General features: G+C 41.4%; 1 protein-coding gene across 1 annotated transcript in view; it reads left to right on the forward strand.

The window, feature by feature from the left end:
* The first annotated feature begins 306 nt into the window (after positions 1-306).
* Positions 307-17730, forward strand: part of nphp4 (nephronophthisis 4) — a 30766-nt gene continuing 13342 nt past the window's right edge. The window contains exons 1-5 of the mRNA XM_084553515.1: positions 307-1253; positions 4482-4681; positions 5941-6167; positions 11402-11591; positions 12249-12332. Of these exons, the coding sequence (XP_084409641.1) occupies positions 1031-1253; positions 4482-4681; positions 5941-6167; positions 11402-11591; positions 12249-12332 (924 nt within the window). The 5' untranslated portion in view covers positions 307-1030. The remainder of the gene's footprint in view (positions 1254-4481; positions 4682-5940; positions 6168-11401; positions 11592-12248; positions 12333-17730) is intronic.

A 17730-nucleotide genomic window follows, 5' to 3' on the forward strand; every position in this document is an offset into this window, starting at 1 on the left:
AAACAGATGAATGCAGCACATTACAAATCTTACAAACCACAGAGAACCAGCACTGAATCCCAGGCTTTATTGAGCCTGGGAATTGTTGTTTAATGTCGTTTGTAGCACACAAATAAGAGATACAGTACTGCTTTACCAACCATTAGTGGACTTCAGGCTTCCTAGCAGTATTTGAAACGTGGAAACAGAAAACAGAGACCTTGGTGCTATGCAGTTCCCCTGTGAAAAGTTAGTCACTAAAACTGTTTGCATTTAATATTTCAGCCACAGTCAATACTCCATGTTCCATTTGCACCACCGGTATAGCGGGGCACTCACTGCTGAATAAAAATGAGTCTTCGTGTACAGCTGTCAGCCTCTGGAAAATACGAGAACTTCAGAGACAGAGACCTGTTTGTTGCTCAACAAAACCTTTTTATATCTGCCCTTATAATAGTTTCTTTAATAAACCTTTATCTCATCAAACGTGTCTCTGAATCACACACTAATCTTTTCACAGTTCAACAAGCTCTTTCAGGTTTTGCAAGATACTGATGGTTTTCCTGCCTTTTGCAAGAAGTTGCACTATTTCATGTTTTTCATCTTCAGAAAGCTCTTTCTTGCTCCCCCAACTGCGTACGACCTGAGAATTACTTAATAATGTGGAACAGCCTCAGCTAATTTCCCCTTTTTAGATAAAGATCCACCTGGCACACTCATGATCTACTCCGTCTGAGATTGGTACCAGATAGCTAAAAAGCTCAAAAACCAAATGTTCATTTTACTCAAACCTCCCTGAAATATCAATTGCATAATGATTTGGAACAGTTTGGAAGACGAAAAGAAATAACATTTGCAGCTTACACCTGACATGAAAGCCCTCACTGCCAGTACTGTACGGCGCAAGTGTTAAAAGTATAACAGGTACTTTCCTCACCTGGAGGTGAGCATGTACAGAGCGGGTCTGATAAGGACTATACAGACATCCTTGTGGAGAATCTGCAGCCTGTAAAATGAAATAGATGACATCCCTTATTATTAGTTTGAGGTGATGAATTGCCCGAGGTATGTGAGGTGTCTCACACGTAAATACTGTCTAATCAAAATATCAAACTTAAAACTGCATCTCTCTACCACAGGGTGCCCTGCAGATCCTATCAGGAGGAGGGCAGCAGACCTGATGTCGTCTCATTCTCACGTCATCAAACCTCGTGAGGTCACCAGTGGCTTCAGAGGAGGAAGCCTGTCCCCAAGAAACATCTTCCACCTCAATGGTAAGCACTTCAATCCACAGTCCATTGACTTCAGTGTGTCTGTGTTTCTGTTCCAACCACATAAGCAACCTCACTTTCCTGTTTCCCCCCACTCATCTTTCAGTGTACGTATAAGCGCATATGTGCTTGTATCATGCTCCGCAGAGTAATTAGTGTCTTTCATCTGGGCGGTGACCATGCGCCTGCCTTGATCAACTCAACCAGATCCATTTCACATTCTGTCTGTTGGCTGCACCGCTGAACCGCTCAATTTTCAACCTAATTGAGCTTGCAGAAGCATCTCTGGTGGCTAGCCACAGTCCTGTTTGTCTTGTGTCTTTCAGTGTGAGTGTGCACACACAGTCCAAGCAGAGGCACACACACTGGGGAAACCAATTTTTTCCTCAATTAGACAAGCCATCACCAGTCAACTGGTGTGCTACTCCTAAATTTGACCTCAAATGTGCACGATCCCACACACACAATGTGGGAGATAAGAAACAGATTGAAAACAGGCAGATAATAATATCGAATAATGTCAAGTAGGCCTCACAGGCCTAGCATAACATAACAGACTCTAGTAATGCTGCATGATCTCAAAACATGCGTTTCTTCGCACACAACATACTAAAGCCCTGATGAGCTGCTCTGCATTTGGAAGTACAAGACAGTCAACATGCAGCGTATAAGACATGTTTACAAATTAATTCATGGATAGGTTTGTCCCACATGTAACCGCTGCAGTCATTAACACACAGTGCTTGTTAGTGTACAAACACGGCCTGTTCAGTGTTTGCTGTGTTTCTGTCTCACCCTCCTCCCCTGCACCACCACCTGTCTCTCCCTTTTACTCCGAAATCTTCCTTCCCTTGCTCCACTAAACCCTCCTGCACCATTTAAACATACAGTGCTCCTAATTGCTTTCACTGGGGTCCAGTCACAACAGTAAGCCACACTGAACAGAGCAGCCGGACTCTGTGTGCGTGCGTGTGCGCACTCTATGTCACACTCTTGTACCACTACCGTTCTACCTGCCTATGGCTCTGAAGGGTACAGTGTAGCCAGACACTATCAGGTGAGGTGACTGGCAGCTGATCCAGTGACTCTGTGATAATGAGACTCGGAGTGATACTAGGAGAGGGAAAACAGAAAGAAAAGGAACAAGGTCCAAAGTCTGAGGTAAATTACCTCAGTACTAATGAATGCAGCAGATGCATTTTATGCATGTTTCTAATGTGTGTAAATTTCAGTATGGCTAGTTAAGGATACTAGGATCTTGATTGATTGGCAGGTTAGACAACCTCGATTGCACTAGCTTTTTTCATTACCAATTCAATGAGAGCACAGTGGACTGGCAGCTAAAGGGAAAGGCAAATTAAAGTTCCTATCCTGGCATTGGTTAAACCATAAAAAGTCATCTCTGCTCATCAGTCTTACATATTTAGATTTTTTTTTTCCATGAATATAATCCCTTCATGCCTGAAAATGGCTCGGATGTAACTCTACCCATTCCCCTTGTTTAGTATGCGTGGATCTATGAATACGCAAATTAGCCGCCCTCGCTTCTATCGCCACCCACCACCACCTGCATCTCAAGCACACCTGCTCACCTTCGACTCTACGCTGCACAATGGAAAGTTGTTATATTGGAGTAAGTCAGCCACACACGTTAAAATCTAAAACTGATCCTGAAGAAGAAACAAAACAAATTTTTGTGCGGCCAAAGTCGGGCTGGCTTCCTGACCACAGACATAGGAATCCTGAATTTCAAAAACATCTAGAAAAGCACTTTGAACTTCACAGTTGACTAATATGTTGATTCGTACTTGTTGCATCCCCAGGATAAATGCAAGATAGTGTCTTCTTGAACCTTGACTAAGGTACTATGATTTTTCAAAATAAACTGCACGCATCTCTCATGGGTTTTCACATTTTTCGATAACACATGAAAGCTTGCCATTTCTCTGCTTTCTTAGCTTTGAAAGAATCTTATCAAGATGACACGTACCTGACATTTAGCACCCACCTAGACCAGACCAGGCACCCCCACCCCATAGCAATGACACTCCTTGATGGCAGCAGCCATCCCCAGCAGGATGCAGCCTGACACAGACACACACACAAAAACGCTTTAGGAACTACTCAAAAAAAAACATGAAGAACAGCACAAGGTGTTGACCTGGCCTCCAAATTCAATAGATCCCAAACTGATCAAGTATCTGTGGGATGATCCACAGAGGCCCCTCCCCTCAACCCATAGGACCCAAAGGCCCCCACTAACAACATTCTGTTGCCAGACACTACAGGCACAAGGAGACCCACACAGTATTAGGAAGGTGGTCTCATGTTATGCCTGATTGATCACATATTGTATGTGACATCAACAAATGCACTGCAAATACAGAAGCATTGCAAGTAGTATAGGACAAAACAGAAGTGGGTTACAACACCCTAAAAAACTTCTGAACACACAAGGAATTAGTAAAAGTCTGATGTGTGGTGAAAAGCAATACAGTAGGGAACATCCCTGTAATGCTTAAATAAAGGAGTACTTTGCATAAGCCTCGTGTCTCTTTTTCTCTGTAATTTTCTTTTTACTTAATCTCATCTCTCTCGTCCTCCATTCACTGATGTACCACTCACTTTTTCTCTACACTGTGCTGCTTTTCTGTTTAAGATGTGTGGCCACTTTCACTGAGTCCGAGTTTATCTTCCCATTGCTGCAGTGCCTACTGAGCGAAGGAAGATTAAAGCTGTTTTTAGATAACAAAAATATAATTTGGGCAGCTCTGAGTTATAAGTTTGTTCATGTCTGAGTGTTGTTCAAAGTGCAGAGTTAGCCAAATTCTCATCAGCACTTTCCTCTGGGCCAATTTGCATGGTCAAAATGAGGATGTATCATTGAGTGTGTAGTAGATGAATCAGATATTTTAATTAGGTATTTGGGTGCTTGTAGAGTGCATATGACCTTGTAGGTGAAAGATAAACTGGGAGGAGAGTGTGAGTTTGTTTATCCAACATTTGGGTTTTGGCCCAGTTGTCGGGATGCCAGTTGTTTGACTGGACTGTTGTGTGTGAACAAGCTGTTGTTTCTAGTGCTCCAACAATACTTTAATTTGTCAGCTCCTCTCTCTTTCTCTCTTGGACATTTGGAGGGTTTTTAGAACATATGGTCAAAATGGCAAAGAGATTCGATTCCACTCTGCTCAGTAAATATATTCATGATTGCAGCCTGTTTCTACTTCACAGCGAGGAACACTGCACAAGCACACAGACTGGAGATAGATGGGGATCGGAAGCCATTGTTTAGAAGTGGGATCAGAGCTGACACCATCGTACCCGAAGAGCGCAGCCTGAAAGAACCCAACAGTGGGCGCCGGAAGCTCCTCTGCATGGCTGCCGTGCATCAGCGGGAGGGCAGGGAAGATGCTAAAGCCGCTAAGGCTACGGTGAGGTCAAACTTAGCCTTTTGACAAGAGTAGCCAAAAATAGCTACTCTTGTCAAAAGCTAGTTACACTAGTCTTTCCCTGTGTGTCTACTTCACTGAATTTCACCCAGGCAACCAAAAACATGTCACGAGGGAGCCTTCTCAGAGGTGTGGAGCGTCTCCCAGAAAGCCTGCCAGTATTTTTAATTCTGTACTAAGAATGTATTAATTGCTCCTCCACCCCAAGCCTCTTCTTGTACTTTCACCATGAGTGCACATGTTTAATGTGATTTTGGCTGTGGTGCATATCTGTCCTAGACGTTTTACACCTTGCATTTCCTCTGGTAAGAACTTCGCTTTAGTTGTTTCACGCCTCTGTAACAGCCAGTACTATGTGGGATATAACAGAGTCCCACTAGCACTGGGAGAAGATTTTTAGAAGTGCTTTGCAATTCACTTTGAATTAGACTTTTCTGGCCTGAAATCCATGACTTCATTTGGACCAGGTTTAATGAACAGGATAACTTCAGGTGTCTAGACCTGTGGAAAACCTCAATGTCATATTTGTTTTGTACAATTAACTTTACCATTCTGGTTTTGAAACTCAGTTTGGAGAGTTTGGTTTATTTTTAAGGGAATTGTACCTACTGGCATGAATTCCAGACATTATGTGATTTGTTGCTCCATTTCTTATATTAAAATGATCTGAGTCCAACAGACTACACCTCAAAACGCTCACAGTTGCAAATTTAGTAATGTTACATAGCTAATTCATCATGTTTGTCACAGACTGAAAGACTGTCTTAATAATAAAAACACAACCGCCTTATCCATTTGCTTTTCTAAAGTGTTCTAAAGTAATATTGATTCATTTCACTAACACCTGTGTTTCAGTGTTTCAGAGTTGATGGAAAGCTTAGCTTTATGGGATTGTATTTGCCCAAAGGTATTAAAAGGAGGTCATTCCATGTCCACAGTTCTTAACTGTGAAGCAAAATGTAAAACCGTAAAGCTCACTTGTGTCAAACGGAGCAAAAACCTGCTTTACTGCAACCTGGACTGTATTTTCTAAAATGTGGCTGTAGTTCCTAGTTTCTTTGACATTGACCATCGCTAAACTCAAATCCAAACACTGAAAGTGAGTTCAGTTGATATATAGTGTTACTCTTTCATGGTACTTAACTGATGATATTTGACGGCTTGGATAACAATTAATATAGTGCATTGCCTAGTGCTACAGTTAAATGCCTTTCATTCTTGCCATTTTTCTTGGGTGTTAGGATTGGACCAAGGAGGACAGGAAGCTGCACAGAGAACCTCATGACTTCAAACCCAGTGAGGAGCGCGGTAAAGTGGAAGGAATCGCCAACATGTTGAGCCAGGCCATCACTACCCAGCACCTGCTTTATGCCGGCCTGGGCTCTGCTGAATACATGGAGTTTGTCCTTAAAAATCCCTTTAATGTGCCTCAGACCATCACCATTCACAGTGACGACCCTGAGCTCAGGTAAGCTTGTGCAAACCGCGAGGTTGTGTGAGGTCGACACTCGCCTCCATTTGTTTGGTGAAAGCATATTTTTCGCTGAAGTGGATGAGATGTGTTTGTTAATCACTTTTAAAATTGGACGGATTTTACAAGTTCATAGGCATGTCCCCAGTCTAACACACCAACTGTGAGCATGTGTTTCTCTGCTCGGTGCGTTTTCCATTATCAGACCGTAACAAACCACCCTCCACTGTGAAACTGTGTTCACACGTTCAGAATGTGTTTCCAAAGGTGATGGTAAAGCTCTGGAGAGTGTTTAGGACCTATTTTCATCCTGCTTTGGGAAATTATTCCGTGTCCTTACATTTGACCCTTTTTCAATGTGAGATATATATAATCCAGAACTTTCTTTGAACTGACAGGCAGACTTTCCAACAGTTCCTGAAAATTTACACTTGGTGTCACGTATTGTATTATATACAATTAATTAGTTAATATACATTAACGCGAGAAGTAGAACACAATAGATGGCAATCTACACACCTGTTAAAAATCAGTATCGCCAAACAGGCATAACATTATGACCACTAACAGGAGAACGCCCTATCCCATATTCCCTAGATCCCAAACTGATCAAGAATTTGTGAGATGATCCACAGAGGCCCCTCTCCTCAACCCATAGGACCCAAAGACCCCCACTAACAACATTCTGTTGCCAGACACCACAGGACACCCTCAGAAGGCCCATGTCCATTCTCTGATGAGTAATGTTATGCCTGATAGGTGTAGCTTGTCTATTGTCGCACTTACTGGATACTACTGAATGTTGTAGCTAAATATTAACACAGTTTCAAAAGGGTCTTTTTTTGCAGGACACATTTTGGCAGATTGTCCTCTGTGATCAGACTATGGACAATGAGAGTTAAATCTAAATGAGCTGATTTGTTGCAGTTGAAGAGTGCAATTATTTTACTCTTTTGAGTCACATGGTTTGGCTCTGTTGTAGTTGCATAGCTACAAAAAACACTCCATAACAGACATCAGGGAGAACCTTTGGAAAGCTGTGATAAGATAATTATTTATCCCAATCTTAAACAGCACTGGGAATCTGACAGGTCAAGTTGAGAGAGATAGCATGTTGTTTTTGGCAGTGCAGCTGTCTTGTTTCTGTTCAGATTGTAAGTTTAAAGAACCACAGTATAGTATTTGGTGGCATGCAGCAGTTGAGATGCTGATTGGACTGTGTACATAAAAACACAAACTTTTGGAGTCAGCTTTTGGTTTTTACAAGGGACACATTCAAACAAAAGTACTACTATTTAGGTGATTATATACTAATAAAAACTTAATTACGAATTCTGTTTTCCTTGTCTGCTAATAGACTCCCCTAAATGCTGCACATAAGTATGGAACAAAACATCCTTATCACATTTATGCTTTGTATAGGGAAGTATATTATATTATTCCTGGCACTTGAAGTGCAGTGGAACTAGAAACCAGAATCATTATCAGAACTTACTACCACTAAAAGAATAATACATCAACACTGAAAAGATGAAGTGATATCGTCATAAAGATTTTGTTTGTGTGCATTTTATCGAGGTTGTGTGAGTCAGTTTCACAGCTTGGTTGCTGTTTGGTCTGAATATGATGTGTGTGTAGGTATGTGCTAATGTACGCATGTTTGCACATGTGCTGTTCCTTTTAGTGTTTAGAATGGGTTCTATTTACTATTTAGACACATCTGGATTGTGTGTAGTTGATGCATCATTTATTCTTTGATTTTTACTCTTTGATATCGACATGTTTTATGTGAATCCGTGCATTACACATTTTATGCATGCATCCTCTTTAATCCACACGTGGCAGCCATGATGGCTGATGTTTCCTGCATGCACCATGTAAGGTATCCACAGTCTTTGTTTCCTCCTGTTAGCCTCATTGCTAATCCCCCGTTCTGAGTCTTTTGTTATGGATTCTGCTCATGCCTGTTTTTGGATTAACATATATCATGATGATCAACAAAGGTTGCCGTGCACCAGGGATGAATCATTACAGCATTAGTCCGGCCACCGGGCCTACCAGGTCTAATTGAGTGTCATCAATCCCTGCATCTGTCCTCTGGCTGGCTTAGCACCCTGTTAGATTATTTATTTCCTGATGAAGCAGTATGACACTTTACACCAAACCGTCTGTCACCTCTACCAAGAGCCTGAAATGTGTAAATTAAGAAGGAAGCCCCTGCATTTTAACTACTTCTGCTGAAGTACGGTGGGTTTCAGAAGTGAAATTCTGAGTTCACCAAGTCCAGCTCTGCTAAGAGCACGTTTATATTTTATGACCCTCTGGTATTTCATCATAGATCAGCAGTACTGCTATGTGTTTTGCTGAACTGTATTTGACTGCCGTCTTCATAGAAGAGATATGAAAACACGAAGGGTTCAGACTGACAGATTGATAGTTATACTGTATTAATGTATTTAAAAGTACAACAGGATTTGTTTTGTTTCATTGCTAACAGCAGTCTTGAGTATGTCAACACCCACATGATCACACAGACACAACAGGCTCAGAATTAGGACCTTAGAGTGTGACACAGAAACAAGTTTGCTTGAATCAGACCCAGTTTTCCCACAAGGTAACAACAACTAGATGGGATTACAAAGTGGAGGGAGCCCGGGATTTCAGGCATGGTAAAAAAAAAAATAAGTAGCAGACTGACTACAGATGCACAAACACAATCTGGCAAATTGAGAGCGCTGTGCCGTACACACCAGTGGTGTGTACTGTGGGAGCTAACTGGTGGGTGAAGGTGAGCGGAGAGGTGGGAAACATCTTAGGTCTGTAATAAAAAGCAGGATTTACAGGGTTAGCGAGGTAGCCTCGCGTTCAGACCTGGATTTCCAGATCCACAACTGCGGTCCACTTCTTACTGAAGTATATCATTATAGTAACCTATGCTGCATCAGGGAAGATAACAGATCACTGAGTATAAAAGCACTGCCTAACCAATGTATTGTCTTTAAAAATGCTTTTCCTGGCAAACATCTTTATGAGAGTTTTTTATGCCTTTATTGGTAGATCAGTAAGAGAGACAGGAAGTCATGGGTGAGAAAGAGAGGGGATGACATGCAGTTTGTTGTGTTAAGTGAGAATTCCTGAAACGTGTTCATCCAAATTCAGCCCTCGTCTTGCATCCCTATACTGTATATGTTATTGACACATGTGTATCTGTTGGTGAGATGGATCCAATTTATTAGCTGAACTTATTTACTATGGCAGTAACATATTTGTGTGCAGTAATACTCTGCCATGACTCTGAAGGGCCAGAACATGTGAAAAAAACAACATAGCCTCCCCAGTGCCTTTGTTATGTTGGACTCCCTGAACTGCAGCTTGGTCGGCACACAGAGGTTACGCTGCTGTTACTTCCTCATCAATATTTCAGCCAATATTTGACACGGAGCTTTCTTGAGAACACAAACACAGCCTTGGGTCAGCTCTTTGTTCCACAGAAACAAACAAGAAAGAAGTCTGACCCTCAACCAGAAATCCAGCATCGAGCTTTGAAGGGAGAGTACTTAGTGAAAGGCTAGGCTAGCTGCTTTGATGTCTGCAGTGGTTTCAGCCCCAGAGGCTCCTCTTGACGCGGAGGACACCTTTTCTACCTGTTGCCATCCATTTTGCATGGCTGCTTGGACGCAGCGTGAGCCAAGACTGGTGGCTAGAATAGAAATAAGAGACTCTCTCATCATCTCCCTCATTATTTGTCTATCTGTGCTTTCTCAACTCTTCCGTCATTTATTTTTTTCTCTTGCAAGCATTTCAGTCGTCTCCTTCATTTTGTTCCTCCTCTCTTTTCACTCTGGCTCAGTCTGTTTGTGCTCTTCACCTCCTACCTTGTTTTACTGTCTTTCGTTAAATATGGAGGCTATAATGGAGGCTCAGGTGAAACAGATACACACAGGCTCTCTTTCTTGTCATGATAAGCCACAAGCAAAGTGTTTTTATTCCAAGTGCACAGGTGGGAATCTCCAAATGCATTTCATGGAATTGACTGTTGCATATTTACCTAATGCTAGGCGAGGAGGGGCCCTGAAAAATTCATAAACTCTCGCTCTCCGAGAGAAATTCCCCTCTCCACGCCCGTGTCTTGGAACCTTTGAAGTCTAAAGCTGCACTCCCCTTTATGTATTTGTGCGTGAAATTTTTGCATTCAAAGGAAGAGGGAATAGTAGAGATGAGAACTTCCCTCTGTTGGAGTGTTATCTGTTGCTGTTCTTCTTCTCTCCATGGAAATCCATTTGTTAGGGAGTGATGGGAGACTTTCGCTGACCTCCATATCTGCTGCCTGTAATTAAAAGCAAAGCATTGTGTGTGGGTGGTGTGACTGCCTGACCGTGAAATTTAGTTCACTTGTACTGTTGGCCATACTTTACCTTGGTAGAATCACTTTTTAAGAATGAGTGGTGACTATTTATTTTTCCATTTTACTGCAGACACTAAAGGAGAATGTATTATTTTTTCTGTGCTTTTCTCTTGGACATAGATAAAAGATTTTATTTAAGCATTGTCATAGCGGTTTTACGGCGTAATGCAGTCATTTATGATATGATATGAAGTTCATTCGATTTTTTTTCCCAAGCATGAGATGAGAAGCTCAGTATTGATCAGATTTGATGTCATTTTGCACCGATTTGGTGTCGAGATGTGGCTGAACTTTATATTTTTAAGCTTTCTTCTAGACACAACTTGGCATTACATTAGTCAGCATCTCACTAACATCCCTTCACTGGCTTTACATATACAGAGACAGAATTAGTCTGAAATACAAGTTGGAGAGCTAATTTGTTGGGTTTAAACAAAATCAGGCTTAAATCTTTTCATTATCTGTATTATATTTATATTAAATGAACGAGCAACGTCCTGTTTCCAAAGACCTGTGTTTGGAAAGTCATCTGAACCTGAGATCAAACGGCTGGTTTGTGCTCAAGTTATCGCAATTCGTGTTCCTGAGCATCTTCACCACCACCCACAGTATTTTTAGCCAGACTTTAGCAGAACTGTCAGTACATTCTTGTTCTGTTCAGCACCACATAATAACAGTGAGTAAAAAAAACAACAACATTGCAGTATTCCGCAGAGAGATTGATTTCTGGTTTCGTCACAAGTCCAACTCTGATCCCACATGGATCTACTAAAATATGTGACAGGCTGCTTTTATCTCATTCCTGTCCTTTAATCTTTCCATCCAGTGTCATCACTAACACAGAGGAGTGGCGTTACTTTAAAGAACTAACCAAAACTCCTACCCCGCTGGAGGAGAACATGTTCCACTTGGAGGAGGGTGCTCCTGGTCCCAGGGTTTATCTCCGGCCCAAAGAGAGCATCCATATTCCCCTGAAATACCAGAGTTTCCTGTGTGACCACACCATGGCCCTCCAGGTACACTTAGAACCACAGGTTGATTCTGACAGAGCATTTAGGGGATGCACAAACCATGCTGAAGGATTTATAAGGAGTTATTGCTGGATACAGAATGTTTTATAAAGTCAGGCTGTATTATATATTAGATATTACGTCTGAAGATTTGTTTAACAGCAAGAGAGTATTTTCATCACTAAAGATAAAAGATCAGAGTGTCTCTTTTGAACTGTACTATTTGACAGTTCAAGAACATCTTTTAAAATGTATTAGCCCTGAGTGTACCAAAGATGTGCTTGTGCCATGAGAGCACCATGGGAATAAGAGGTGGAGCGGAGACAAAATTGAACTTTCATCATCATCATACATAAATGTCAGTAAACCTCAAGGTTTATTAACCATAGCTAATCTGCTCCAAAGGCAAGTTACAGACACGTGAAGGCAACTCAGGCTTCGTAGATAATTTGACGCCAGAAGTACAGTTCAAAATAAATGCCATTTACATTAGCTGCACTCTTATCTTCTGCACAGATATACTGGGGATTTACACCCTCTGGTTGTATCCTCCTTATTGTGATCATTTACAGTTTTCCTGCCTGGCCTTCTTTGCAGTCATTTGCTGTTTTTGCTACATGTTGCGTTTTGATAACAATTCTGTTTCTTATCAAATCCTCACAGGGACCGAGCTTCTTGCCTACAGGGAAGGGTTCTCAGGTGGCCAAGAAGAACCTGTCCAATATTATCTCTGCCAAAACTATCAAGGTACAGAGTGCAATATTTATGGCACATGCAATATTTTCTGCATGTTGAACCATCGTTATCTGTAACTGAAGTCCCTTGCCTCTCAGTGCAAGATTTGAGTTACAATATGTGCAGTATGTTTTTCTGCCACTATAAGATATTCCATGTACGGCAGTCTATTTTAAATATTTTTTGCTCTTGAGGGAAATAAATTCATAAATTCAGGAGAGCAGATGTGGATAAAGACTGTATATCTAAACTCAGTGTGTCGTGTGGAGCTTTTGATTTGGAGTTTAGTCGGGTTAACCTTCTACTACATCTCTAAGTCTAACAACATCTAGTCTACACACACTCCCAGACAACTCTCTGAGGAGAGGCAGTGCGCCGTCTCCTCCCTCTTCTCCTCTCCCACACAGTCACAGCTCAGACACAAAGAAGACTTTGAAGTGTCGACTAAAAAAAAGTTACACTAGCCAGACAAGATTGTCAGGCAAAATTATATGCTGAAAATCACTTTTATCTTACTGGAAATAGTTTATCTTCTCCAACTGGCAAATGTCAGGCCAAGAAGTTAAATTATCTCAAATTGGAGGACAGCTTTACACTTTTGGCAAATCTACTTTCAGTCAATCATCCAGTTACGGTATTTCTCTGAACTTATTTTTTGCTATTTTAAGCACTTATTCAACTGTTTATAATATGTTAGAAGTTTAGAGGAGGGAGAAACCATGTGAATGTGCTCTTTCTACTGAAGATAAGACGACATGCTGTGTATCTGCGTGTGATATAATGTTCTCTGCAGTCTCTTTGCGCTGCAGCTGTCAACAAAATTAGCTCCTGTTTCTCATGGGTCCATTCAAATTGAAATGTTGTCCCTCTCGCTGCAGACTTGAGCGTAGCTCTGTGCTTGCATTATTGGCACATATCACTATTCAGCTAAAAGGAAGATATCATCACAGATCGCTAACCTGCAGTACCTCAGTATAATCCTGTTGATCGTGTAGAGTACAGTACCCTGAAGCTTTCCCATTGCACAGGGTGATGAAATTTTTGCCAGTCTGCCAAGCGTGTGTGTGTGTGTGTGTGTGTGTGTGTGTGCGTGTGTGTGTGTGTGTGTGGTGTGTGTGTGTGTGTGTCTGCCTACGGTTTGTGCGTATTGTGTGCCACTGTCAGCACTGCTGCTTTGAGCACAAATGCTGTCAAGAGGTCAAAGGGGTTGAGTCTGGATCAAATCTGTGTCCCGCTAAAATTGACAAACCCCAACAGCAGAGCTGTCAGGATGCCAGCTTTGGCACCGCTGTCAGTCAGTACACATCACCAGAGCCAGATACAGGCCTCTGCTGCAGGTCACGACGGGTCCACAAATCTGACGCATCAACAGTTTGGACAGCTGCTCTGTGACAAATGACCAAATTGTACTTTTTAATCTGTTACATATTTGCAATATTAGTTTCTATTCATTACTAGGACATATACTGTTGAACTGTATAGATTTTATTGAACCATTATAAAACAATTAGAAAGTAATACAAGAAATAGTGGCTTAAACACCTGGGGCGGAGATTTGCAATTTTTATGTGTACTGATACACTACAGTTTGTAGCACGGTGGCTTCTGACATTAATCAACCCCTTTTATTTTTTAGGCAATTTACTGTGCAGTGGATTTAATTTTAAATGTAGAAAGCATTCCATTAATCTACACTCAATAACCCTGACAATAATTTACTGACAGCTACAATGGCTTTCAATTAAAAGTTTTATTCAGACCTTTAATTCAGTACTTTGTAGAAGCTCCTTTGGTAGGCATTACAGCTTCAAGTCCTTCTCTGTTAGCCTCTGCAGGCTTTGTACACCTGCATCGGGGCAGTTTATTCCTTTCTTCCTGGCAAATCCTCTCAAGCTCTGCCAGATTGGCTGCGAAGGACCTGTGGACTGCCATCTTCAGGCCTCTCTCCAGACGTTATATGGGGTTTAGGTCTGGGCTTTGACTGAGCCACTCAGCTGTTTGGAAAAGGGCAGGCACTTTCAGAAAATACATGGCATGTGATTGGATGAGCCATCTTTCTATTGCAGGCCCAATTTAACCAGTCAGATCACTTCTTGCCCAAAACATCCCTTTAGCTGCCAGCAGTTAATAACAGGATGTTAAGTGGCCCATACCAGTCAGGCTATTGATCTTGTTAATCTCATGAGAATCCGACTGCTGATCAATTGTACCTCACAACAGTTTGCAGGGGTCTGGATTTTGTCCTGTAATGTAATGTGAATTGTGGGTCCTTATATTCAGAGGCGTGGGTCTTTCTTAACTGTATCCAATCTTAGCACATATCTGATGGATAATTAAAACAAAAAGGGTGAACCTGGCCACAGTTTGACATGAGAGCAAAGTGTCTTAATACTTTTAGTTACTGTTACGGTTTTGTAATAAATTTTCATAAAATGTATTTGCAGGTTATTGAGTGTAAATAGCTATGAAAGATGCAGGAAAAGAAAGCCACGTAGCTGTCAGCAAATATACAGCATTTCCTTAGGCAACAGCTCTACTTAAATTGTCCTTGTGGCATTGTATTATAGAAATCAAGCCAACAAACTCTAGTTTTAGAGGGTGTAGGGTATGATGATACATGAGCAGATTAACAATTCCAGTGTGTGTGGGCTATCATACCATATGGAATTTGTGTAAATGTATGAACACATTTGTGTTGATTTGCACAGATCTTGAGGGCTATTTTAATGCAGCAGTCATCAAAGCATATTCAGCCAGCCTGTGGGGGTTTCAGTGGTTGGATTGCAACCATCTTAAATATTCTAGTGTACAGCGCACTCCATCATCATCAAGCACTCTGGTGAATTTTGAAATAAACCTTCTCAAGGGCCGCTTTAAAAAAACAAAAAAACCATGCATATGTTGTTTAGAGTTTCACTGCCTGGGGAAGAAAGCATAGCAAGAGAGTATCTTCTAAATATCTAATCTGCAGGACACGCATTGTTTGAGGGTCCATCACAGGGAGAAATCTGGAGCGAAACCTCATTTGAGTTAATGAAATCAGTTGTTGCTGTTACTAATTGAGATTAATGTACTGTACGTTACCATCTTTACCTTGAGTTTAAGAAAAACAAGTTAAATTTACAACCTTTGATGGCAATAAGACGTCCAACAGAGCGAGAGCACTCACATGCTTCAAAATAAATCTCCATAGCCAAACTTATTTGGAAGAATAAATGATCATGTTAAAGTGATTCACTGTAAACATTCATCACAGTTTACAGCCTGGCACACTGGTTTTACTTTGATCTACTGGTCTACTACCATATTTGCTTACAGTATTTCAGGTATGCTCACTTTCAGATTTAACTAAAAATAGTAGGTAGCATATCAGACCAAAGATACACTATATTGCCAAGAGTATTCACTCACCCATCCAAATAATTGAATTCAGGTGTCCCAGTCACTTCCATGGCCACAGGTGTATAAAATCAAGCACCTAGGCACGCAGACTGCTTCTACAAACATTTGTGAAAGAATGGGTCGCTCTCAGCAGCTCAGTGAATTCCAGAGGTGTTTTATCAGGTTCAGGTCTGTGATAGGATGCCACCTGTGCAACAAGTCCAGTCGCGTAATTTCCTCGCTACTAAATATTCCACAGTCAACTGTCAGAGGTATTATAACAAAGTGGAAGCATCTGGGAACGACAGCAACTCACCCACGAAGTGGCAGGCCATGTAAAATGACAGAGCGGGGTCGCGACGGTCGGCTTGTTTACATGTAATTTGCTACTGCTATGGTTTGTAATCGGAAAAATATTCAGCATGTTGCAGAAAACTAGCAGTAGCAAATTTCAGGTAAACAAGCCGGGGAATAGTACTAGCGTATCATAACAAAGTGTTGGTGAAATGAACAGGTTTCGCGGCAGATGATGCGTTATTTAGAGGCTGCGTTTCGGTGCCCCAGTCACTCCCACTATATGGATATACGCTGATCTAATTATCTCCCAAAGGAATACAAATTACACGCAAGTTATATGGGTGAGTAAACGATCGTATTTTATGCCACAAATAAGGTCCAGGATGTAAAAAACAGTAGTTCCCCTTTAAACCCTATGGATTAAGAATGTGATGTCACTTAAGTTCATGTGCGTGTAAAGGCAGATGAGTGAATACTTCTGGCAATTTGGTGTAAATCTGAGTGGGTCACAAGATGAGACAAAATATATACAGTCCCTGACAAAAGTCTTGTCACTTATCCATTTTGTAGAAACAACAGTTTATAACCTGACTTTTAATTAATCCATTGGTTTTAGAAATGGCTCATATGAAAGCTAAAACCCTCCCAAATTATGTTTGATATACTAAAATAAATTTGCTTCACTGAAGAAAGATTGATCATTTAATGAACACAGAAAGGTCGGATTTTGGCAAGACAAAAGTTTTGTCGCCTACAGAAAGTAATGTGAAAATTGAACAAATCATTTACTTCAAATACAAAAATATGATGCATAACATCAGTGAATGAAGTACTGGTGCTGTGAGATCCATATTTAATATCTTGTATGACTTCCATGAGCTTGAAGGACTGCATCCATGCGGTTCATACAATTTATTGATGAAGTCATCAGGAATAGCAAAGAAAGCAGTCTTACATGCCTCCCAGAGTTCATCAAGATGCTTTGGTTTCGTCTTCCATGCTTCCTCTTTCATTCTTCCCCGGACATGCTCAATGATGTTCATGTCTGGTGACTGGGCTGGCCAGTCCTGGAGCACCTTGATCTTCTTTGCCTTGAGGAACTTTGATTTAGAGATGGAAGTATGCGATGGAGCACCATCCTGCTGCAAAATTTGACCCCTTTTATGGTTGGGAATGTAAGAGGTAGCTAATACTTCTTGATATTTTACGCTATTGATATTGCCTTCCACCCTGCAAATCTCTCGCACACCCCCATACTGGATGTAACCCCAGACCATGATTTTTCCGCCACCAAATTTAACTGTTTTCTGGGTGAATCTCGGATCCATGCGAGCTCCAGTAGGTCTCCTGCAATATTTGCGGCGGCTGTGATGTAATTCAACCGAAGATTCATCTGAGAAATCCACCTTCTGCCACTTTTCCAGCGTCCATCCTTTTAGCAGGCTGTGGGCCTTGGCAAATGCCACACGTTTTTTTAATTGCCTTTTGTTTAGTGCTGGTTTCTGGGCACTGATTCTACCATGGAGGCCATTTCGAGACAGAATTCTACAAACTGTTCTGGTTGACACGGGGACTTGAGGTGACAAGGCCTGGTGGAGCTCTGCTGCAGTGGAAAAGGGGCTGGCCTTGGATTTTCGAGCCAACAAACGGTCCTCCCGAGCAGTTGTCTTGCGGGGTCTGCCGGACCTGGGCTTGTCAAAAACATCTCCAGTCTCTTCAAATCTTTTTCTTA

This window comes from Chelon labrosus (genome assembly GCF_963514085.1).
Source record: "Chelon labrosus genome assembly, chromosome: 10".
Lineage (NCBI taxonomy): Eukaryota > Metazoa > Chordata > Actinopteri > Mugiliformes > Mugilidae > Chelon > Chelon labrosus.